The 24,329-nt window shown below is 40.9% G+C and overlaps 1 protein-coding gene across 1 annotated transcript; it reads left to right on the top strand.

The window, feature by feature from the left end:
* The first annotated feature begins 10,610 nt into the window (after positions 1-10,610).
* LOC130684915 (ubiquitin carboxyl-terminal hydrolase 1-like) lies at positions 10,611-13,765 on the top strand. Its single transcript, XM_057507566.1, has one exon. The coding sequence runs from the start codon at positions 10,674-10,676 to the stop codon at positions 13,014-13,016; it is 2,343 nt and encodes a 780-aa protein (XP_057363549.1). The 5' UTR covers positions 10,611-10,673; the 3' UTR covers positions 13,017-13,765.
* Positions 13,766-24,329: the final 10,564 nt, after the last annotated feature.

The raw sequence follows: 24,329 nt of genomic DNA, 5'->3' as shown, positions 1-24,329 counted from the left end.
AGCAATTGTCCTGATCCCTTATAAGCAAACCCTGAATCCAAACTGCTCAAAGTAAACTCTCCAGAGTAAAAAGGCCCAACAAGAAGTCATCTTATTGAGTCAAAAAGGAAAATACCATTACAGGAACTGACTCAAATTCAGAGTCTCTCAGTAACTCCTATAAATGTTCACATAGTCCCCCTTTACGTTTCCACAGAGAAAGGAGCTTTACATGTGTAAGGCTTTCTCCACATACTTAAGGCTTTTTCTACATCCCTCTCCAAGGCCTTCCCCAGTTTCCTATTTTTCAATGTTCCCCTACAAGAAAAGGCTGAAAAAGCTCCAGAAGTCTAAATATTACAGCTGAGAGATCTCTTCACTTGAAGCCATTTTTTTTTTTGGAGCTGAGTAAATTTCAAAATTCACAGTGTTCCACCCCTACTCCTACTTCAAGAACCTGAGGACACATTTGTGAGGTAAGATGCTGGAGGACATGGCTCTCTTGAGTTCCTGTGGGCTAGAGGTTTAAGAGGTTCAGGAAGGACAGAGATGGGGGTTTGCAGCTGGCACAGAAAAATAAAGGCTTGAATCTGCCATTGGAAAGGGCAGTCAGACAGCTTACACATGCACATATGCATTCACTCATTCATTCAACAAACACCTATTCAGTACCTAAAATATGTGCTAGGTACTCCTGTAACTGCAGAGGAAGCAATAGTGAACAAGACAGATGTGGTCCCTCATGGAATGTCTTGTCTTGTTTCCTGTTCCCCAAATTCTTGCAGATACCTAAAATAAAGGACAAACCTTCATTTCCACTCATTCAACAAAGATTTATTGACGGTGCTGTGCTAGCATATGGAGTTTAAATGTTGACTAATTGCGCAGTTACTATTCAGCTTAAAAGTCCTGGTGAGGTACATACAGTGTGCCCGGAGTGACTACAGGAAGGGCTCTGTGTTGGAATAAGGCTGTGCACAAATTTTAACATTGCCACCACCATCCACACACTGAGAGGAAACATGCATGTCCCCTCCCCTTGAACCTGACTTGGTTCTGTAACTGTGTTGAACAACAGAATATGGCAGAAGTGATGTTTTTTCCCAGGCTTTAAAGAAGTGGCAGCGTCCTCTCCTGGAGTGCTTACTCCAGGGAAGCCAGCAGCCATGTAAAGGGTCTGACTGTCCTAAGAGTGCCATGCTGTGAGGAAGCCCAAGCTGGCTGTGTGGAGAGGCTATGGGGATAGAGAGGCCCAGTGAGCTTTTGTTATTCAGCCATTCCAGCCAGGCAATGACACCTGAGTAAGGAAGCCATCTTGGGTGTTTCATGTAGGATGGTGCTTGGTCTGAATACTTGTGTCTGCCCAAAATTTATATGTGGAAATCCTAACACCCAGTGTGATGATTTCAGGATGTGGGGTTTGGGGGAGGTGCTTAGTTCGTGAGTGGGAGCCCTCATACATGAGATCGTGTTTTTATAAAAGGGACCGCACAGAGATTTCTCGCCTCTTCAACCAAGTCAGGATGTGACAAGAAGGCACCAGCTATGAAGCAGGAAGAAGACCCTCTCCAAACCACACTAGCAACCTGATCTTGGAGTCCAGCCTCCAGCGCTGTGAGAAAAAATTTTTGTTACAAGCTAAGCAGTTTGTATTATTTTTGTTATAGCAGCCTTAATGAACTAAGACAGGTGGGGAGGCCTCTGAAGAGGTGGCACTTAGTTTAAGACTCATGGGATGAGAAGGATGTTGACATACAGGGACCAAGGAGAAGAGCATTCCAGGCAGTGGTAGGGATGCTCAAGAATGCAGAGCTGGGAGAGTTCTTGGGCCACACAAGGTGCTGATACAGTTGCTGTGTCAGGAGCACAAGGAACAAGGGGGAGAGCTAGAGATCAGACCGGCAAGAGGAAGGGACAGACTGGGAAGGCCTTGTGCGCCATGGCAACATATGTGAATTGTGTTCTAAGTGCAATGGGAAGGCCTTGAACAATTTGAAACACAAAAGCAACAGGCTCTATGTTGAAATCATAAGAGGATCCTTGTTGCTGCTATGCCAGCTGTATGAATACAAGCTCTGTGACCTTGATTGCTGCTATCATTAAGCACTGAGAATGGCCCCTGGCATATACGAAGCATTAAAAAAATACATGTCAAATGAATGACTTAAAAAGAGTAGATTGGAGAGGCATAAAAGTAATGAAGGGAGACCAGTAAAGAAGCCAAATAATAATCCAAGTGAAAGACAGTAGGCATGGCTGAGTTGGAAAGAAAAGTGTTCAGAAACACAGATACTAGAGGTAAGACTCAAGTTGCAGCTCTGAGATGCATCAGTTGCATGACTTTGAGCAAATCAAACTCTCTGAGCCTCTAATTCTTCACCTGCAAACTTTTCTCAATACAAAAATCTCTAATTCACATTATGTGTGGTGGGAGGTGCGATGGGTGGTGGGGAGCAGAGAAGAATTCCATGAGAAAATATAAGGAAAGCACTGTCAAATTCTGTTGCTAACTCATTTCTGGAGGCATTACTGCATTATTGCATCCTTTCCCTATGGCCTGATGGATTAGTCAGAAACAGCTAATGGGGTTTTTACAGCATCTCCTAGTTTTCTAGAGTAGCGAATATAGGAGCCCAATCTCTCTATCTCTGAAGCTGGCACAGTGATTTCATGAGCCATTCTACCTCCTGAAGCTCCTCATCAAGGTCATAAGAAGCCAGGCATCTTCTGCACCAGGAGCCCCTTTCCCTTTAGTACAGCACTTCTTAAACTTGAGCACACATCAGAAGCTGCATTTGTTAAAATGCAGACTGCTGAGCCCCCCATACTGCTACCTCCAACCCCCCACCAAGAGCTTCTGATGCAGTGGACCTGGAAAGAAAACCAAGCATTTGCATTTATAACAAGTGGCCAGGTGAGGGCGATGCTGCTAATCTGGGGTCAATTTTCAGACCTGCCTTAGATGAGCATGCTCTCCATTTCCTTTTCTGATTGGAGGTTCTCCTACAATTCTCATATGAGATTCCCAAGAAAATGTAAGAACCAGCAGAAGAAATTTCCTCCAAGTTGTTAATATGAGATCTGGTTGTTCTTGTTTTAAACACCCAGTAGGTTTTAAAAGCATGGAGCTAAGGTATCTGGTTTCAACTCTTGGTAGGCCTCATTTCAAAACTGTGCCAGCTGCATGACCTTAGCCAAGTACTTAGCTCCTGGGATCAATGTGAGGTTTAAGAGTTAATAAGTGCAAAGCACTTCAAGCTGCAGCTGGCACCAAGTAAGAACTGAGAAATGCTGGCTGTTAGCATTATTATTCCAAAGTGTGACTCATGTAATTGGTTGTTTTATGGTTTTCACATAAAAACCGACAGCAGGTTCAGCTTCAGATTTGTGCTCCACCTCTGGAAAATGTATAGGTCTGCACAGCAAGCATTTCAGGAGCAAACCTCACTCCCAGCTTCATCCAGCTTTTCAACCTACATTTTGCTTAGGACTCAGTTCCCTCACTTCAATTTATCTTATTGAATGATTACATGATTCTCTGTATACCACTTTAAATCCTTTCTTAAACAAGGTGGATCCTATTTATAAATAAATCATTTTCCATTCATGTATGCAGCCTCTCCATGAATAATTAAGGTGTTTCAAGTTCAAGATCCCTACACCCCAACAACTTCGGGAACATGATCATTACTGTTTGATAATTTCAAGCACATTAAACACACAGTAAGAACAATAGTAAAGAATATGAGAAGCATACATGACAATACAGTTGTTCTACACTTACCCTCCTAATTAACTTCCTGTTCTTTTCATTCTTGGAATGATATTAAAGTATGTTCAACAAAACCATGTTGAACATGTTCAACAAAAGCTGCTGTCCAACTTTTGCTGCCTTTCTCTTTGGAAGATATTATTGACTTTTCACTGATGGAACAGAATCTTTCACTCATTCAAGAAGCACTTAGCAAGTGCCTAACATATGTCGCAAATTGCACAGAGCTTTAGGGAGGTAAAAGTGCTCAAGAAACTAGCTGTCCACAAAGAATTTAGACTCCAGGAAGCAGACCCATAATTAGGTAGGTTATTACCATACTGCAAGATGCACACTATAAATAATAAAGGTTGATGACATTTATTGGACACTTACTATATGCCTGGCACTGTTCTATGCATTTTACATGAATGATCTTTTATCATCATACCAACTTCTGGGGTAGGCACTAACATTTCCCTTGTTTTGTTGCTGAGGAAACAAGCTCAGAGCCTGAAGATCATACTATAGGAGATAGAATCAAACTTCAAACTCAGGCAGTCTAACTGCAGGGCCTGCACCTTGAATCTCTCTATTATGCTGCTTTTCTGCAACATAAAATGAAGGAGAGTTGGAGGAAGAAAGGATTGAGGAGTCTTTGGATTCAGTAGTTCAAAAAAAGTAACTGTGGACAGAGAAAAATAATTAGCAAGAAGAGAGAAGGGCAGGCCCTCTAGCAAAGCAGATCAGGTGTCAGAATCAGGTAGCTTTCCATGGCTCTGAACCACAGGTTGAGAAAAAGCTGAATAAGCAGCCTGCAGTAATGACCTGGAGAGCCATTTGGAGGGTGGCCACTGTAGCAAATTGCAGTACCAGCCCCCAAGAGACCAGTAGGCCCCACACATGTAAAAGTTTTATATAAGGATCAAAATCAGTGCTTTCCATGGAGTTCATCAACAGAGCAAGGACTACAAGACCTGAGGCCTGAAGAGGCACATGCTTCCCACCTTCACACATGAACCAAGAGTGGATTTTGCAGACAAGCATTGTCTGAGAATTCTTTGTCTACATGTGTTCTGTGCTTTAATGTTGGATATGTGATCTATAGGATTTTTTAATTATCTTCCAAGTTTAGATTACGGTCCTGTTCCTGTTGCTATTACTGTATAACATATTACCCAAAGCTAAGTAGTAAAACAGTCACCATTTTTTATAATGGTCACAGTTTTACAAGTTAAGACTTCGTGAACACCAGAGCCAGCATGGGTATGGATGGCTTAAATAAAAGGAGATGGCTGTGACAATTTGACTGGGGCCACATGTGTGAGGCCTTGGTTCTGGATTCCAGTTGAATTTTGAAGTCCTTCTTTACATTGTGCAAACTGGGTTCAAATATCTAAAATGGGTTCTTTCCTCAGATTTCACCTGGCTGGAATAGCTGAATTACCAGAGCTCACCGGGCCTCTGTCCCCACAGCATCTCTCCACAGCTAGCTTCAGCTTCCTCACAGCACGGCAGTCTCATAATAAACCCATTACAACAGCTGGCTCCTCCTAGAGCAAATGCCAAGAGAGGATGCTGCCACTTCTTCAACATCTGGGAGAGGCACCATGTCTGTCATATTCTACTGGTCAACACAGTCTCAGAACCAGACCAGATTCAAGGTGGGGATGTAGACGTTGCCTCTCAATGAGTGGGAGAGTCAAAGAATCTGTGACAACCTTATTTCATCACAGGGCCTTTCCTACAGACTCCAGTGGTACATTGTATTTGCCTCATCATGACACTTAATCTGAAATGTAACTGCCAAATAGTCCACATGGTAATCCCAGAGTCCAGCACGACAACCTCAATAAATTTTTGCTGAATGAATGAATGAAAATTAAGAGCATTTAACCCATATTTTAGATATCCTCAAGGACTCTGAAAAACAGAAACAAATCACCCAGAAATATTACCTGAGTGAATCACTAAAATTTTACAAAGAAAGGTACCATAGAAATATGAGTATATTTATATTTACACATGTACAATAGACACATTATGTACATACAAATATGGTGGTTTTATAACTGTATTAGACAACAGAATAATTCTGCTGTAATTGAATAACTTATTGTTGATGCAGTGCTATGTACCCAACACTATATACTAAGCCATACTCAAGAATTACTTAAGCATAAGAATTAAGCTATGTCTCCTCCCAAATTGTCTCCCCCTTAAATTCATATGTTGAAGCCCTAACTGCCAGGACCCTAGAATGTGACTGTATCTGGAGACAGGGTCTTAAAAGAGGTAACTGAGTTAAGATGAGGTCATTACAATGGACCCTAATCCAGTATGACTGGGCAAAAGGAAATTAAGACATAGATACAGAGGGAAGACCATGAGAGGACACAGGGTGAAGACAGCCATCCACAGGGAAGGACAGAGGCCTCAGGAGAAACCACCCCTGCCAACACCTTCATCTCAGACTTTCAGCCTCCAGCGCTGTGAGAAAATTATGTTCCATTGTTTAAGCTACCCAGACAATGGTACTTTGTTATGGCAGCCCTAGCAAGCAAATCCAACGTTCCAGGGGCTATGGGTAGTAAGAGCATCAAAGAGGATGGAACATAACACCATTCTCCATCAGATGACCGGGGAATGAAGGAAGGACATGGTTCTCACCTAGAAACACAAGAGAAGACTGCAGTCTGCAGAAGGAGATACTGGACAGCAAAAGGAGACTAACAGAGCCACGTAGGCTAACCATTCAGAGTTTAAGGAGACAAGAAACCACTCCCAAAATGTCCCAGGGAACCAAGCCCTGCAATTATGCAAGCTAGGAACTCTAGTTATTTTATTTGTCCAGTAAAAAACATCTTAGGACTGGCGGTCTTGAGGACACTAGGTTAAATATGAAACAGAAAGATTTTTTTTTTTGCGCCCAGTGTAGTAGGGAACATTGCCAATAAAACTGGCTCCAAAAAAGAAAGAAGCTCACAGTTCCATCTTGAGTGTAAAGTTACAGAGAGCCTACTGTGCCCTCTGATGGGCTCAGGGAGCTTTGACCTCCCCTGGGCACCATCAGCCCCATTATAGCAGCAACCAGAGAATTCACTCCAAAACTCATGATGGAAAAGGGATACTGCATCAGATTCCTGTGCCTGTTAGAACAAATTACCACACACCTGGTGGCTTAAAACAACAGAAATGCATTCTCTCACAGTACTGGAGGCTGGAAGTCTGAAGTCAGTATCACTGGGCTGAAACCAAATTATTGGCAGGGCAGTGTTCCTGCTGGAGGTTCTAGGGGAGAATCTGTCCTTGCCTCTTCAGTCTACAGTGGCTGCAGGCATCCTTGCTTATGGCTGCATCACTTCAATCTATGACTCTGTGGTCACCCTGCCTCCTCCCCTTCTGTTTCTGTATCAAATCTCCCTCAGCCTCTCTCTTACAAGGACACTGATGATGGCATTTAGAGCCCACCCAGTAATCCAGGATAATCTCTCCTATAAAAATCATTAGTTTTATCACATCTGCAAAGACCCTTGTTCCATTTGTAACCTATTTTACAAACACAAAAAACATATAAAATCTTACAGCACATTCCATTTGAAACCATAATGTAATATTTAAAGGTCCCAGCAATTAGGACCTGATATCTCAGGGGGACTTTATTCAGTTAACTGGAGGCATCCTCCATTTTGGCCTGGCAAAGAGGATTCCAACAGCTCTGGAAAGGCCGTTTTTGAGGCTGCTTGGGAGGCCTCTCTTGAGATATATTTAACATGTATGTTTCCCTGCTTGCACGTGTGTTTGGCTGAACACCAAAATGCTAATTTTCCTAATGATATGACTAAATATTTCTCAGTCATGTTACATCTATATCTAAAATCTTGTAATTATTTACCACTGGCAGTCTGCCTCGAGGATGCAGCTTGGTGTGCATGTTCTTCCCGCATGACTAATATATTCAGGTTTGCAAAGAATTGCAACTTCTTCCTAATAAAGATGGTTGAATTCTCTCCACAGTACTCTTGAAATACACAGAAACTCAGGAGAAGGACTGAACACCCAGCACTCAGAGAGCAACAGCAGCAGGATGGAGAAGGTGCCACATGTGTGATTTTTAGGGCATTAAGATGTGCCAGGGTGTGCTATGCCCTTTTGACTAAAGCTAGAACTATGTTCCCTGGAAGTGTCTTCCCTGTAAGGATCTGCATTAGTGTTGTTAAAAGAGGAACCTGCAGGAAAAATGAAGTCATTATTCTCAGGTCACAGTGGGCAGATGTGGTGACAGAGAGATGCAGATGTGACTGGACAGCGCTAGCTTCAAGTTCCTCTTTCTTACACTGGTCCCACCACACAGGAGTGGCCCCAAACCAACCTCGAGGAACAGCAGCTCCTCTGAATTTCTCTATTGTTCTCCTTTTGTAGGTTTACTTCATCAGCCAAACATGCACAAGCTGTGACCTGCTCACCTGTACCAATGCTCAGGCTATCATGTTTAGTGACTGTTTCTCTGACACCCCTTTCTCCACTTTCACTTCCTCAGCTCCACCCACACTATCTAAGTTGCAACTGTCATTGTCGACCACTTGTCCCCACTATCTTTTTAGTGGCCCAACTAATATAGAGGAGATGCGCAGTTGAGCATGTAAATTAAATTCCTCAATGTTTAGTCTGAGACCCTCTTACATCAGAAATACCAAAATTCCATTTATAATTGCATCAAAAAGAAGAAAACACCTAAGAATAAATTTAACCAAGAAGGCAAAAGACCTATACTCTGAAAACCATAAACACTGATGAAAGAAACTGAAGGTCACACAAATAAATGGAAATACATACCATGCTCATGGATTGGAAGAATTAGTATTTTTTAAATGTCCAAACTGCCCAAAGCAATCTACAAATTCAGTGCAATCCCTATCAAAATACCAATGATATTTTTCACAGAACTAAAGAAGATAATCCTAAAATTTGTACAGAGCCATAAAGACCCCAAATAACCAAAGCAATCTTGAGAAAGAAGAGCAAAGCTGGAGGTACCATGTTCCCTAATTTCAAATTATACTACACAGCTACAGTAATCAAAACAGTGTGGTACTGGCAAAAATAGACACACAGATCAATGGAAGACAGTAGAGACCCAGAAGTAAACCCATGCATATATGGCCAATTAATATATGACAAAGAAGGCAAGAATATACAAAGGCAAAAAAGACAGTCTCTTCAATAAATGGATCTGGGGTAACTGGACAGCTATATGCAAAGAATGAAACTGGACTGCTTACACCATACACTCTCTTATACCACACACAAAAATAAACTCAAAATGGATTAAAGACTTAAATATAAAACCCAAAACCATAAAATTCCTAGAGAAAACATAGGACATAAACTATTGAACATCAGCATTAGTAATTTTTTGCTAGATATGTGTCCCCAGGTAAGAGAAACAAAAGCAAAGATAAACAACTGGGACTACAGCTGAAAAGCTTGTGCACACACAGCAATGAAACCACAACATATGAAAGGCAACCTACTGAAAGGGAGAAAATATTTGCAAATGACATATCCAATAAGGAGTTAATATCCAAAATACATAAAGAACTCATACTATGCAACACCAAAAAATAATCTGGTTTTTAAAATGGCAGAGGAACTGAATAAACACTTCTGCAAATACATACAGATGGCCAACAGACACATGTAAAGATGCTCAATAACATTAAACATCAGGGAAATGCAAATCAAAATACAGAGAGATATAATATCATTCCAGTCAGAATGGTTAATATCAACAGGACAAGAAATAACAAGTGTTGGTGAGGATGTGGAGAAAAGAGAACCCTTGTATACTGTTGGTGGGATTATAAATTGGCGCAGCTACTGTGGAAAACAGTATGGAGGTACCTCAAAAAAAAATAGAAATACCATATGATCCATTAATTCCATTTCTGTGTATTTACCTGAAGAAAACAAAAACACTAATTTGAAAAGATATTCACTATGTTTACTGCAGTATTATTTGTAATAGCCAAGATATGGGAAGCAACATAAGTATCCATCAACAGATGAATGGGTAAAGAAGATGTGCGTGTTACACAGTGGAATAAAGCTCAGCCATAAAAAAAGAATGAAATCTTGCCATTTGCAACAACATGGAATGACCAAGAGGTATTATGCTACATGAAATAAGTCAGAAAGAGAAAGACAAATACCATATGATTTCACTTACACGTGGAATCTAAAAAAAAATAAGTCAAACAAACAACCAAAAAATACCACAAAAAAAACCCCTAAATACAGAGAACAGACTGGTTGTTGCTGGAGGGGAAAGAGGGGCATAGATGAAATAGGTGAAGGGGATCAACAGGTACAAACTTCCAGTTGTAAAATAAAGTTATGGGTATGAAAAGTGCAGCATAGGGAATATAGCTAATAATAATGCAATTACATTGCAGGGTAACAGACAGTAACTACACTTATGGTGGTAAGCATTTCATGATGTATATAAATGTTGAATCACTATCTTGTAAACCTGAAGCTAATAAAATATTATGTCAACTATACTTCCTTTAAAATAAATAAATAAGAAGTATTTGAAGAGCTTTTAAAAATAAAAATTCCTGGGAGTAATACGGCATCACAGGTTGAGACGCCGGCACACACTCGCGCTTGAGGTCTTGCCCTTTGGGAGCGAGGCTGCGGTAGTCTGGCGGGGAGCCCTGATCCAACGTTTTCGAGGAGGAGCAACCACAGGTACTGGGAGGCTCGGGCGACCGCGCTGAGCTCAGCGCCCAGGCGACCTGCTAGCTGAGGGCAACCACTGGGGGAGCCTGAGCCGGGGAGCAGAAGAACCATGCGGCAGAGCCACAGAACGATATGATTGGTGACTACAGCATCCCTGTATAAATTTATTCTTGTCATCTCCTGGGGATTTGAAGAGAAAATGCCTGGTATTGTACCTAGTGAAAGTAATGGGCTTTCAAGAGGTAGTCCCTCAAAGAAAAATAGACTTTCCTTGAAGTTTTTTCAGAAAAAGGAAACTAAGAGAGCCTTGGATTTCACAGATTCTCAAGAAAATGAAGAAAAAGCCTCTGAATATAGAGGATCTGAAATTGACCAAGTTGTTCCTGCAGCACAGTCCTCACCCATAAACTGTGAGAAGAGAGAAAATTTGTTACCATTTGTGGGACTCAATAATCTCGGCAATACTTGTTATCTTAATAGTATACTTCAGGTCTTATATTTTTGTCCTGGTTTTAAATCTGGAGTGAAGCACTTATTTAATATTATTTCACAGAAGAAAGAAGCCCTAAAAGATGAAGCCAATCAAAAAGATAAGGGAAATTGCAAAGAAGATTGTTTGGCAAGTTATGAACTAATATGCAGTTTACAGTCCTTGATCATTTCAGTTGAACAACTTCAGGTTAGTTTTCTCTTAAATCCAGAGAAATACACTGATGAACTTGCTACTCAGCCAAGGCGACTGCTTAACACACTCAGGGAACTCAACCCTATGTATGAAGGATATCTACAACATGATGCACAGGAAGTATTACAGTGTATTTTGGGAAACATTCAAGAAACATGCCAACTCTTAAAAAAAGAAGTAAAAAATGTGGTAGAATTATCTACTCAGGTAGAAGAAACACCTCATCAGAAAGAAGAAATGAGTGTTATTAACAGCATAGAGATGGACAATATGAGGCACTCTGAAGACTGTAAAGAAAAACTCCCAAAAGGAAATGGAAAGAGAAGAAGTGACACTGAATTTGGAAACATGAAGAAAAAACTTAAAGTATCCAAGGAACATCAGTCATTGGAAGAGAACCAGAGACAAACCAGGTCAAAGAGGAAAACTACAGGTGATACATTAGAGATTTCTCCTAAAATACTCCCCAAGCACATTTCTGAAAATGAGAATGCAAGACCCTCTCACAAAAAATCAAAAGTTAAAATAAATTGGTTAAAGTCTGCAACTAAGCAACCCAGCATTCTTTCTAAATTCTGTAGTATGGGAAAAATAACAACAAACCAAAGACCTAAAGGACAATCTAAAGAAAATGAGTATGATCTTGAAGAGGACTTGGGGAAGTGTGAAAATAACACAACTAATGGTTGTGAGCTTGAATCTCCAGGGAATAATGTTAAGCCTGTTAATGAAGTTAAGCCAATGACCAAAGGTGCAGAGGAAATTGCTTTTGAGCTAGTAGAGAAATTATTTCAAGGTCAACTGGTACTAAGAACTCGGTGCTTGGAATGTGAAAGTCTAACAGAAAGAAGAGAAGATTTTCAAGACATCAGTGTACCAGTACAAGAAGATGAGCTTTCCAAAGTAGAGGAGAGTTCTGAAATTTCTCCAGAGCCAAAAACAGAAATGAAGACTCTGAGATGGGCAATTTCACAGTTTGCTTCAGTGGAGAGGATTGTAGGAGAAGATAAGTATTTCTGCGAAAACTGCCATCATTATACTGAAGCTGAGCGAAGTCTTTTGTTTGACAAGATGCCTGAAGTTATAACTATTCACTTAAAGTGCTTTGCTGCTAGTGGCCTGGAGTTTGATTGTTACGGTGGTGGACTTTCCAAGATCAACACTCCTTTACTGACGCCTCTTAAATTGTCACTGGAAGAATGGAGCACAAAGCCAACCAATGACAGCTATGGACTATTTGCAGTTGTGATGCATAGTGGGATTACAATTAGTAGTGGGCACTACACTGCTTCTGTTAAAGTCACTGACCTTAACAGCTTAGAACTAGATGAGGGAAATTTTGTGGTCAGCGAAATGTGTGAAATAGGTAAGCCAGAACCACTGAATGAGGAGGAAGTAAGGGGTGTGGTTGAAAATTATGATGATGAAGAGGTGTCGATTAGAGTCAGTGGAAATACACAGCCAAGTAAAGTTTTGAAAAAAAATGTTGAAGCTATTGGACTTCTTGGAGGACAAAAGAGCAAAGCAGATTATGAGCTATATAACAAAGTGTCTAATCCTGATAAAGTTGCTAGTACAGCATTTACTGAAAATAGAAATTCTGAGACTAACAATACTAATGGGACCCATGAATCTGATAGAAACAAGGAATTCAGTGACCAAACAGACATTAACATTAGTGGATTTGAGAACAAAATTTCGTATATAGTGCAAAGCTTAAAGGAGTATGAGGGGAAGTGGTTGCTTTTTGATGATTCTGAAGTGAAAGTTACTGAAGAGAAAGACTTTCTGAATTCTCTTTCCCCTTCCACATCTCCTTCATCTACTCCTTACTTGCTATTTTATAAGAAATTATAGAGTGTATTTTCCTTGTGTATATATTAAACAGACCTGGACAAACATTGTAAAAGTTGATTACAAGACAGTCTTTAGCTTATCTTTTGAAGCTATTGGATATTATTGGTCTCTCTAGGTTTTTATATTGTGAAATTTAAATTACTGAATACCATGTTAATTTTTAGGGTTCATTTTCCTTAGTAGAGACTAGTGATGCATTAGCTTCTTGGAACAAACTTGTATAGGTTCTTAAATTGAATTATCCAAAATTGAAGCATTTAAACACTTTTGAATTTACACCTATCTTTCTTTTTATGTTGCTTTTAAAAATAAAGTGCTTGTATTTGTATATCCATATTTTGGAGTAATTATCTACATGATGTTTATAGGTCCTGTGGTTTTTCAGCTAAGAAGCAGAATCTCATTTCTATGCATTTAGTTTTATATGTCATGAAGCCAAATCTTTGATGGATTGTATTAGAGGCACAAAGTCTGGAACATGTGTGTTTTCACAATGGTGTGTACTTATTGTGCCTTGAACCACTTTGAAAAATGTCTTAGGAAACCTGATCAGTCCCTTTCTATCTTCAAAATAATTTTTATTTGTATTTATGAAGATGGTTCTGTATGGGCATGGACTAATTTATATCTCTTCATAATCATACTCTACACGATCTGTATATAGTACATCAAACATAGAGGTGTGACCTTAAATTTAACTTTTTTTTAAAAACCAGGAGGTCAATAAAATTTAAAGTGCTTAACTATGAAAAAAAATAAATAAATAAAAAAAAATAAAAAAATAAAAAATAAATAAAAATTCCTGGGCTGATAGGAGGGAATCCCCTCCTATCAGCAAATACCAAAATCTCTAGTAATGTGACCCAGGATTCTGCATTTTAATAAGTAGGCCAAGTGGCTCTTGAACACATACAAATTAAGACAGTTATATTATTGCTAAAATTAAAAATGCTTTAAATCATTGGGAAATAGTTTAGTGTACATGTAGTAGTAGTATATGCTAAAAAACATTATGTCGTACTAAAATTTTAGGTTGAATTTTCACAACATATTTTATAATGCATGCCATTATCATTTAAAAGAGACTCCCAAACCTCTAATTTTTAGTGGAGAGATAAGGGACAGGTGTGACCTGAGGTGGTGCAAGTGAGTGCAATAGTTTATTTCCTTATTCACTGAATTACGATTGGACATTTTTTATGACTGGGTGATGACCTGGAGAAAATTAAGAGCTCTCCTGTCCTCATGGAATGCACACTCCAGTATGGGAGAGAGGAATGTGACAGTAACAGCTCACATTCATTGGATGCTTCCTATGTGGCCATTTATATGCATCATGTAAATATAATAAGACAGACTCTTTTTAAACCCATTCTCCAGGCAAGAAAGTTGAGGTTTAAAGAGCTTATGCCCAAATGTCACCCACCCAGGCCTCCTAACCTCTGTGTCACCCTGCTTCCTACAGAGTAATGTGACCTGGTTGTGATTTATAGGTGTCTTGGGTGTGAGGGCTGTAGAGTAAATTGAATGGCAGAAACCATAAAATGAGTGGGAACAATTTAAATCATAAAGCAACCTGGGAATAACCTTGATATCTTACCCATATCACTTCCACTACTTGGAATTTGGTAGTTATGAGGGAGAACTATTTCATTGCCCTACAAATCAGCAGATAAATGCTTGACTCCTACTGTTAGGAGAGAGGGCCTTGTTAAGACACCCTGACAATCCCCTATGTTCCCCTATGGTATGTAAAAGTTGGACAACTTGATATTCAGAGGAATGATGCAGGTTTGGGCTGTAGAAGGCCTGAAGTTGTTGGAATCTGGTGGCACTATTTGCCTTGGTTGTCATAAGTTTTGACCTCAAAATTCTTCCCTCCTATCAGCAAAGAGGGGTTTCTCCTGGGAAGAAGAAACTTCTGAGATTGCTATAAGCCCGGGTCCAAAGCTTGACACATTATACTCTAGACATCCTGGAGGCTCTTGACATTCTGATAATAAAATTGCCAGTTGTCAGGAAATGGCTTTTTATATGTATTTTTGTAGGTTACTCTGGAAACCCCAGCAAGCCATGACTGTGAGGAGGCAGACTCTTGGGACTATAGGAATAATCATGGGGAGTTAAGAAAGGTTTCCAATCCTGGGACCCAGGGCCCAGCCATAGCTGCAGGCTGCTGAAAGGTCCTCCACTGCCAAATGCCCAGGAGTGTCCTCATAAGCCAGGACACAGCACTCCCTGGGCCCTTCCTAGCTGAGCGTCTCTGATTACCCATTACCAAGCCAAGTACCCTTGGGACAAAATACTTGGTACAAGAGACCAGAGGCCTGGTTTCCCTGCCAAACACCTTATATATAAGGTTGGCTCCACAGTCCTCACCCCTACCTGTTCCAGCCTCTGAGAGCTGGTGCCCCTCCTTGTAGATTTCCAGTGCTGATGGACCTCCTGGTCTTATTTGTTCATGCTTTAATTGATGGCATCCTGGAATATCACTGCTCTAGCCTGGTCTTCCTGGTATCACACACTGTCTGAAACATGCCAAAGACAGCCACAGCCTTCACACCTGAGCCTTATCCTCACTCAGTGTGACTTTCCTGGAGAGCCCCACAGGACTCCAGCACTGCAGTGAGCAGATATGCCCGGACAGAATCTCCTCTTTCTGCCCTCAGTTCCTGGTCACTCAGCTTCATCCTCCTTTCATTCCCATGTTATTATCATATGCCTTTGACTGTAAATATTTACATTATCCCATATTTGATGAATTTTTGACATTTTAGCTAATAGAATTCAAAGGAAGGTCTTTGCTATGGACTGAGTTGTGTCCCCTGCACCAAATCCATATGTTGAAGCTCTAACCTCTGATGTGACTATATTTGCAGACAGGGCTTTTAGGAGGTCATTAAGGTTAAAGGCATCATAAGAGTTGGATCCTAATCCAATCGGTTCGGTGGCCTTATAAAAAGGGAAAAAGAGAGTCCCTCTCTCCTCTCCCTTTTTTTTCTCTCTTTCTCCCCTCACATGCACAAGGAAAGGCCAAGTGAGCAAGAGAAGACACTGTCTGCAAGCCAGGAAAAGGGCTCCTACCAGAACCCAGCCATGCTGATGCCCTAAACTCAGACTTCCAGCCTCCAGAACTGTGGGAATAAATTTCTGTGGTTTAAGTCACCCAGTCAGTGTCTATGGCATTTGTTATGGTAGCCCAAACTGACTAAGACAGTCTTATTTTGAATTATAATTAACTAGGCCATTGAAATACACCATAATTAGTATTGTGATGAAGGTAAACAGTGGGCAGCATTGGACTAACCCAGGCTTGAGGGTAGGAAATCTTCCCAGAACTAATAATGTCTAAAGCTGAATCCTAAAAGAGAGAGAAGTAGCAAGTATCATCAAAGGAGAAGTGAACATGTGCAAACCTCAGAAAATAAGAGACCATGGCTCTACTGGGCATTGCAAGTATTTTAACCTGCAGAAGGGTAGAGTGGCAAGAACTCAGCGGCCAGAGGTGAGACTGGAGCTATTTGCAGGGATAGGCTGAGACTATCTTATAGGATGTGTAAAAGAGACTGAAATTTATTTTGAAAGCAGAGAAAACACCTAAGGAATTTAAACATGGGTGCATTTTAGAAAGGTCATGGGAATGAGCAGCATGTCCATATCAGTGATGTCTTCAGCAATAACAACAATATTAATCCAACTAATATTTATTAAGGACTTATTATGGGCCAAGAATTGTTCTAGGGATCAGAGATATAGAAGTGAATAAAATAGATCAAGAAAAAAAACCATACTCTTAAAGTACCTATATTCCAGCATAGAGATACAATAAATAAATACATAATGTATCAGATGCAATTAGAGTCTAGAATGAGTGTGGGTGGGTAGAGGTGGGAGGTTATACAGAGCAATAAGAGAAAGACTTGCTAACTAAATGATTTTTGAGCAGAAACCTATAGAAAGTGAGGAATGAGGTGATAGACTGTGAGGTATAGTCGGATGCAAAGGTCCTGAGGTAGTAACAGGCCTGTCCAGAAATAGCCGGGACACTAACAGAGTTGGACCAGTGAGAAAGAGAAAGAGGAAGAGCTAAAGCCAGCTCATCTGCCTTCTTAGGAAGTATTCAATACCCTCAATTCCGGAGCTGCCAGAGCACAGCCGAGACCCGTGAAGAAGTGTACAGAATGTAAACTCTTCCCCATCTCTATGGCACACTTTGTCACCTGGACCCCAAAGTAGCTCTTCTGAGATGCAAAGTTTCTCTGAAGTAGTTCTGTCAGGTACTGATGACACTCCCTCGACCAGATTTCTTGTAAGAAACACGTCAGTTTTCCTTCCTTCTGCACTAACCAGAGGAATTTAAACCCAATCCAAGGAGTCCACAGGAAACTGGTACTAAACCATCACTTCATCTTCCACTCTCCCCTTGTTCCTGACCTCAACCAAAACTCTTCCTCCCTTTCCCACACCCACATCCACAATTCTGTGAACATCTGAGAATACAAATACCTGGAGGAAAAGACAGAGTTATCTGTGGTTTCCACATACCTCTCCATGAACAATGCAAGGAGGTGAATTTTCACCAAATGCTTAATGAAATAAGGGGGGTAAGGGCAAGGAAAATGTAGCTGGCTTTCATGAAATTTAATTTATTCAATTTAAATGTAGTTTTTGGATCTGTTTTGATTAGCTGCTGTAACAAATACCAAATATCTTGGTGGTTTAAATACAGTCCAGGTATACATCTTACTGTGCTGGTAATTCAGCTATCTTCTCTCTTCTCAAAACCCACCTTTCTAAACTCAGCTTTCTGATGCTGGGGATGGAACCTAGCAAACCCCATTCTGCTTTTTATGGCTGTTTCCTAAAGGTTCTGCCAGTAGAGGTGTTAGGAGGAGACTGCAAAGCTGGAAGAGAAGGAAGGGGCTTGTTCCTGCATGGGCGTGCTTTTGTTTTACGTTTGTTTGTGTTTTTAAGTGTTGTTTTGTTTTGCTTTGCTTCATCTATCAATTAATCCGAGCACCACTTCCTCACCTGGTGGCAATAGCTCGTTCCAGGAGCAGTTGGTTCCAGTTTCCAGGGTTTTTTTTTCTCTTTCCCAGAATGAGCCTCATCAAGCTCCCACGGATATGGGCACCGCACCGCTCGCGATGTCACCTCCTCGCAGGTCTGAGTTACAGCTCTGCACCTGCTCACTCAGAATCCAGTGAGAATGTTCCAGGTAGTAAGGGGCCAACTGGACACATGGACTCCCGTCACCCCGTGACTCAGAAATATGAGGCTTGTGGTCCTTTGCAGGATCCTTAGCACCTGTCCCACACGTGGGGAAGTACAGCAGGGAGGATTGTGGGAGGTTTTAAGGGGCCGAAGCAAGCGGTAAACTTCATTTCCACCACATCCTCAGGGTCCATCTGGCTGCAAGGGACGCTGGGAGCTGTAGTCCTCCTGTGGCTTATACGCGCGGCAATCACTGCCGCAGCAGCCTTCCTATAAGTATTCTAGTGAACTAGCATACTGGGTATTAAAACGTCCTTTCATTAATTTCATTAATAGGGTTATAGTAGATGATAGGTTTTTGTATTGGCAAAATAAAAGGTTACTTACCTTCAAAACCGCACCGCTCATCAGGTAAGTGAAATCCAAAAGGTAAAGAACTGCAACTCAGTGCTCACACAAGTGACCTCAGAGGCCTTCTTTAGGTTCACATAAAGTGATGTCCTGGATCTGTTTATGCACATTCCAAGTTATACTCTCTGTTCTCCTCAACACAGTGACATGTAAAACTTTCCTCCCACTATTGTTAGGGGAAAATCTATAATCACATGTCATCCTTTATTGCAATATCAGGGTTATAATTGTTCTCTACTGAACTAGAATGTTAGAGATTCCAGATAAGCGTTGAAACTGTAATAGCATTGGTCAAATTCTTCAAGCTCCCAGAAGAAATTTTCCATTAAAAAAAATAGAGTTTAGGACAGTCTCTTAGTTTTGATATTATATTCATTTCTATCTTTTGTTGAACTTGCTTTCCAGATAGTTGGGTAAGTTAAAATTCATTCACACTTGGCTCTTATATTAATATTTGCAAACAAAGGAGTGTTTTGCATAAATCTTCATCTACCCATAAGTTACTGCTGAATCCATATTAGGTAAAGTCACTGTAAACATGTAAGTCATCTGACCTTTAGGAGGCAATGCTGACTATGAAAACCTCTTAGGATATCATCCTCTTGCCTGCAAATGAAAAACAAGTTTAGCCTTCAGTGCTATTTCTAGTTTTTAAATATAATTGAACCAGAAGTTTTCAGGGTGAATAGACAGAACCTTTGTAGTGCAGAAAGAATTTTTTAAAACCAAGCCAGGACTGTGGAAGGTGAAGAGGCCATTAATAAATAGTCCTCTCTCTCTCTCTCTCTCTCTCTCTCTCTCTCTCTCTATATATATATATATATATATATATATATATATATATATATATATAATATATCCAAGGAGTCCACAGGAAACTGGTACTAAACCATCACTTCATCTTCCACTCTCCCCTCGTTCCTGACCTCAACCAAAACTCTTCCTCCCTTTCCCACACCCACATCCACAATTCTGTGAACATCTGAGAATACAAATACCTGGAGGAAAAGACAGAGTTATCTGTGGTTTCCACATACCTCTCATGAACAATGCGAGGAAGTGTAGTCTTAACCACTATTGTGTGGAAGTTGGGGTTCCACTGGCCAGGATCCTCACTAAACTTAAACCGCTTGATAATGTTACTGTCCTGTTGCTAGGCTACTGCTTCCACACCTTTGGGCAATAAGCTGTTATTGCTCTGTATAGAGAGCTCAGCCCAGTGCTCTGGGTGGAGAGAGAGATGCTAGTGCTCAACCTACCGCCAGGAGAACAAGCTGGGTAATAAACCCTTTCACCCCAAAGAAACATTTCTTTGGTCACACAGAATCCATAGTGAACTTGCCAGGGGCTGAAACCCATTGGCAAGACAACTATTGAAACTCCGTCAGAGATGTTCTTAAATACTAAGTGGAGTCAAGTATATGCAGCCTGCAGCACAAAGCTGGGAACATTGCAAATCCTTAATAAACATTGGCTCTTAGTATTCTCCTTACTGTTAGAAGGTTGATAGCATTCACTCTGCTGAGCTGTAATGTAATCAAATCATCTGCCCACACCAAAGCAAAACAGAATTGTTTGCTTGTCTACAGTCTCAGGAAAACAAAGGAGGGAAAAGTAGCAACAAAATGAGAGTGTAGATATAAAGGCAACTTACACGTAAAAGGTACTTCAAGAAATGATTGTAGGTGTATGACCGGGGAGGTATTTCGGGGAGAGCACCACATCACTTGCATTTAACTGTGTTAGTCCCAGTAGAAGTACCACTCATTTTTCTCCTTAGCAATCAGTCCAATACTTTGAAAAAGTGTAAAGGGCCCTAGGATAGATTTTCCTGTGGACACAAACCACATGATAATCTTGTCTGTGTTCACATGGGAGCCAACATGGTACAGGAAATAAACGTCCCAAACCCAGCCTCCCTCACTCTATGCCTCAGACCCCTATAGGGGTCTCCCTCTTCAAATTCAACTGTCTCCCATGTTTTACTGTTTGACCAATTTCCTCCCATCCAGATCAAATGAATCCACTTCCCTTATGATTTTACTGAAAACAAAATAGCAACTGTCACTTAAAGCAGCAGATTGATTATTTTTAAATGAAAGAAAATATGTTGCCATAGACACATCATGGATGTCAAGCAAAGTCCCCTTCTGTGGCAAGCACTATAGCATGCTGTCCAACAGAACTTTGTGTAATGATATTCTTTATCTTCATTGTCCAGTATGGCAGCTGCTAGCCACAATACATATTGGACTTTTGATATATGCCTACTACAACTGAGGAAGTAAATTTTTTATTTCCTTTAATTTTAATGAACTTAAATAGCCACATATAGAGAGTGACTACCATATTGGACAGAAAACCTCCATAAACTATAATCCACTTCTACTAATCAGTGTGGAGTGGCTACTCAGGGCTCAGGATCTGACCTTGTAAGACAGCCAAAAAAGTAAACTCAGAGGAGTCCAGTCCTCTGAAGGCAAGATGATCTACAGAACTCAGCCCCATGCCAAATGTTTCTAACATTTGCTTTTAGAAGAACTAGAAGTCTGACTTTCAAACTGGCCCTGGGCCACTTTATCATTATTCAATTCAAGTGTGAAACAAGTACTCTTCTATCAGTTGTAAGTAAAAATGGGTATTTAAGTGGCAGGAAAAGTTCAGGATTCATAGCATATAGTGAAAGAAGAAATTAAAAATCCAGTATCACCCAAAGAAAAGCAGAATAATTTCTCTCCACTATTTGTCCCTTACAGAAACATGTCCCTAGATATGCTTTGGGCAGGGAACTAGAGTGATTTGTTTTCCTATGAAGATTGATTGCTAAGGAAGAAGGGAGGTGACAGGCTACGCAGGGCATGTAAAGAGCAAGTGTCAAGCCTTTGTGAGGAGGCAAGAGTGTGAAACGGAATGTGGGGCTGGTGTCTTGAGAACGGCGGGAAGCCTCTGGACTATTGGGAGCAGGAAGGAAACATGATCAGCCTTGGGGTTTAGAAAGACTGAGCAGGGCAAGAGGACTGTTGGAGGCCTTTACCATGGCTGTGGCAAAAAGCAATGAAAGTGAGGATTCTGGGCAGTAGAACCAACGAGAAGGGGGCAGAATCAACAGACATTTAGGGGCAAAATTACCAGGGCTTGATAAAAATTGGACAAGGAGTGAGTAAGTAGGAGGCAGAGAATGAGCAAGAATTTCCTGGTTTTCATAGCTGAATGGTGGGAAGTGCTGTTCTCTGAGACAGACACCAGGAAGGACTGGATTTAGTGGGAGGAGGAGGAGGAAATAAGTTTCATTTTGGACCCTTGTGTTTGAAATATCTTTGACACAGTGAGGATGGCAAGTAGATGGTAGGATATGTGACTCTGGAGTTAAGAAGAGTGGTTTAGTCAATAAAACTGATCCCATTAAAAGAAAGTAAGATACACCAGTAGTGTGATAAAACGTCTCATTTTTCAACACATAAGAAGCAATGCCCAGAAGTACTATGTGCGCATAAGTAGAGCGAGGAGGACTTCTCCAGAACTCAGCTTCTACAAGTCACAGCGTTATCCTCACAGAACTTCAGGCTGCCAAACCTTCCAGAAAAGGCTGCGTTCACCGCTTGCTTTGGAAATGCTGTGGAACGTGATCTTGTCCTCACAGACTCTGCCAAATGACCTTTGTCTTTACCACTCTCACCTGCCCTTTTTCCTGCTGCTTAGACTGGGATGATCTTAGTGATAGTCCTTTCTGGCTTGTAACGCCATCTACTGGCCACTTCCTCAGTCTGCAGCCACATGATCCTTGAACCCAGAGTAGGCCTATTAGCTGGGGTTACACACTCCAAAGTCCCCAAGGGCCAGGCTTAAACTGAGCCACTATCCATTGCTATCCTGTTGCCCTCTGGGAATAACCAGTATTGCTGGAATATACCATTTGTTTAAGAGAAGCTGAACATGTGACTTTTTTTTATTTTTAGTGAAATCTCTCTACTTTTAAATATTTGGTTCAGTTGTTTTTAGAAGACCATCTGTGCCAAACAAAACCTCTCACAGACCCCATTTGTCCTGTGGGCCATCAGTTATGACTTCTGGACTCACGGGGGAAACATACAGCATTTATGTATTCGTTCATTAACTATTCCTATCATACCCTTTCCCTCTGAATCTGACTGTATCCTCAGAATCTATCTCAACACAATTATCCAAGGAGATAATGTTCAAGTATTCAGAACTGCATACGAGTTGAAAGTCATCTGCCACATGCATTCTGCTGGTAATGCTGGTAACCAGTGCTACTGCACGGTACATCACAAAATGTCCCCGGGGGGTCCCTATCCTCTCTTCCAAGAGAAACTACTTTCAGGCACACACACAAATGCCAGAATTCTCTCAGTGCCTGTTTCTATTAGCATGTGTTGTGTTACCTGATTCTACAAACTATTCCCACTTCCTTTGCACCCTGTCTCTATTCGGTGACCTTTTAAATGCTGCTGTAGCTCAGTTAAATCAACATCTTTTCTTTTTCCATTCACTTTCGGCCCTCACCTCTCCTTGAAACTTTTTTTTTTTTAATCTCTGCAGCATTTCCCTAAACACCTCATCCTGATTAAAAGTACAACCTGGACACTTGCCTCTACAAAATTCTCCCATGTGATGATAACGGATGGAAAAGGCTTTTCATACGCTGACCTCAGAACTGACCTCAGAACTCAAGTGCAATGGGAAGAATGCACACACTCTCATACTTCCTGCAAAGTGACTCGCTTTGTTTTCATTGTTTTCACCCGTGTGTAAATGGATTGAACAAAGAGTTCCCATTCATTCCAATTAGTAAAATGCAGTCATTTTCCTGTGTAAAATTAAAGCTTAGCAGACACCTTTCTGTAGAAGACATGAAGCTGAACACTTTTAATTTAAGCCAAACAAGCGCATTAAGAAGATGTATTCCTCTAGAGCCATACTCCTTCAGGGTCCTTGCATGCCAGTTATTGGCGTACCTTTTAGACAAAGTAAAAGATCTTTTTGCCCCTGTCTTTAAGGGTCACCATTAAGAAAAGCAGCAGCAGTTACTCCATTACTGAGTTTTCTTTGTTGGGGCAGAGGGGGAAGGAATTAGAGTTTCATACCTTGGAAAGCAGTTGCATGAGTTTGCTAAAGCTGCCATAGCCAACTGCCACAGACTGAGCAGCTTATTTTCTCACAGTTCTGGAGGTTAGACGTTCAAGAGCAAAGTATCCGATGGTTTGGTTTCTCCTGAGGACCTTCCTCTTTGGCTTGATGGGTGTTTTCTCCCTGTATCTTTACATGGTCTTCCCTCTGGGTGTATCTGTGCCCTAATCTCCTCTTCTCATAAGTATTGGGGAGCCTATATTAGAACAGAATAAAGAGTCAGTAATAAGTAATAAGAACTAATTCCTGCCAGGCAGAACCGATCATCATTATCATCATAACATTTCAAAAAAAAGAAAGAAAGAAACTTAAGGCAGGAATAAAATCGTGCTTCAGGAAGGTACAGGAACCAGGAACTGAAAAACTCCAGACACACTCCCTCTGAAAATAGGCTTCTTCTCACCACATACCTCCTTTCTCTTCTCCTCATTCCACAAGAAAGAAAACAGTCCCTTAAAGCCTACAGAGGATGGGTCCTGCCATTTATCTAGGTAGACCGGCTAGAAAAACTTCAGTCCAACTGTCTAGGGGAGAGAATCA

This window comes from Manis pentadactyla, chromosome 9 (assembly GCF_030020395.1).
Source record: "Manis pentadactyla isolate mManPen7 chromosome 9, mManPen7.hap1, whole genome shotgun sequence".
Taxonomy (NCBI): Eukaryota; Metazoa; Chordata; class Mammalia; order Pholidota; family Manidae; genus Manis; species Manis pentadactyla.
This window is presented reverse-complemented; position numbering and strand designations above follow the sequence as displayed.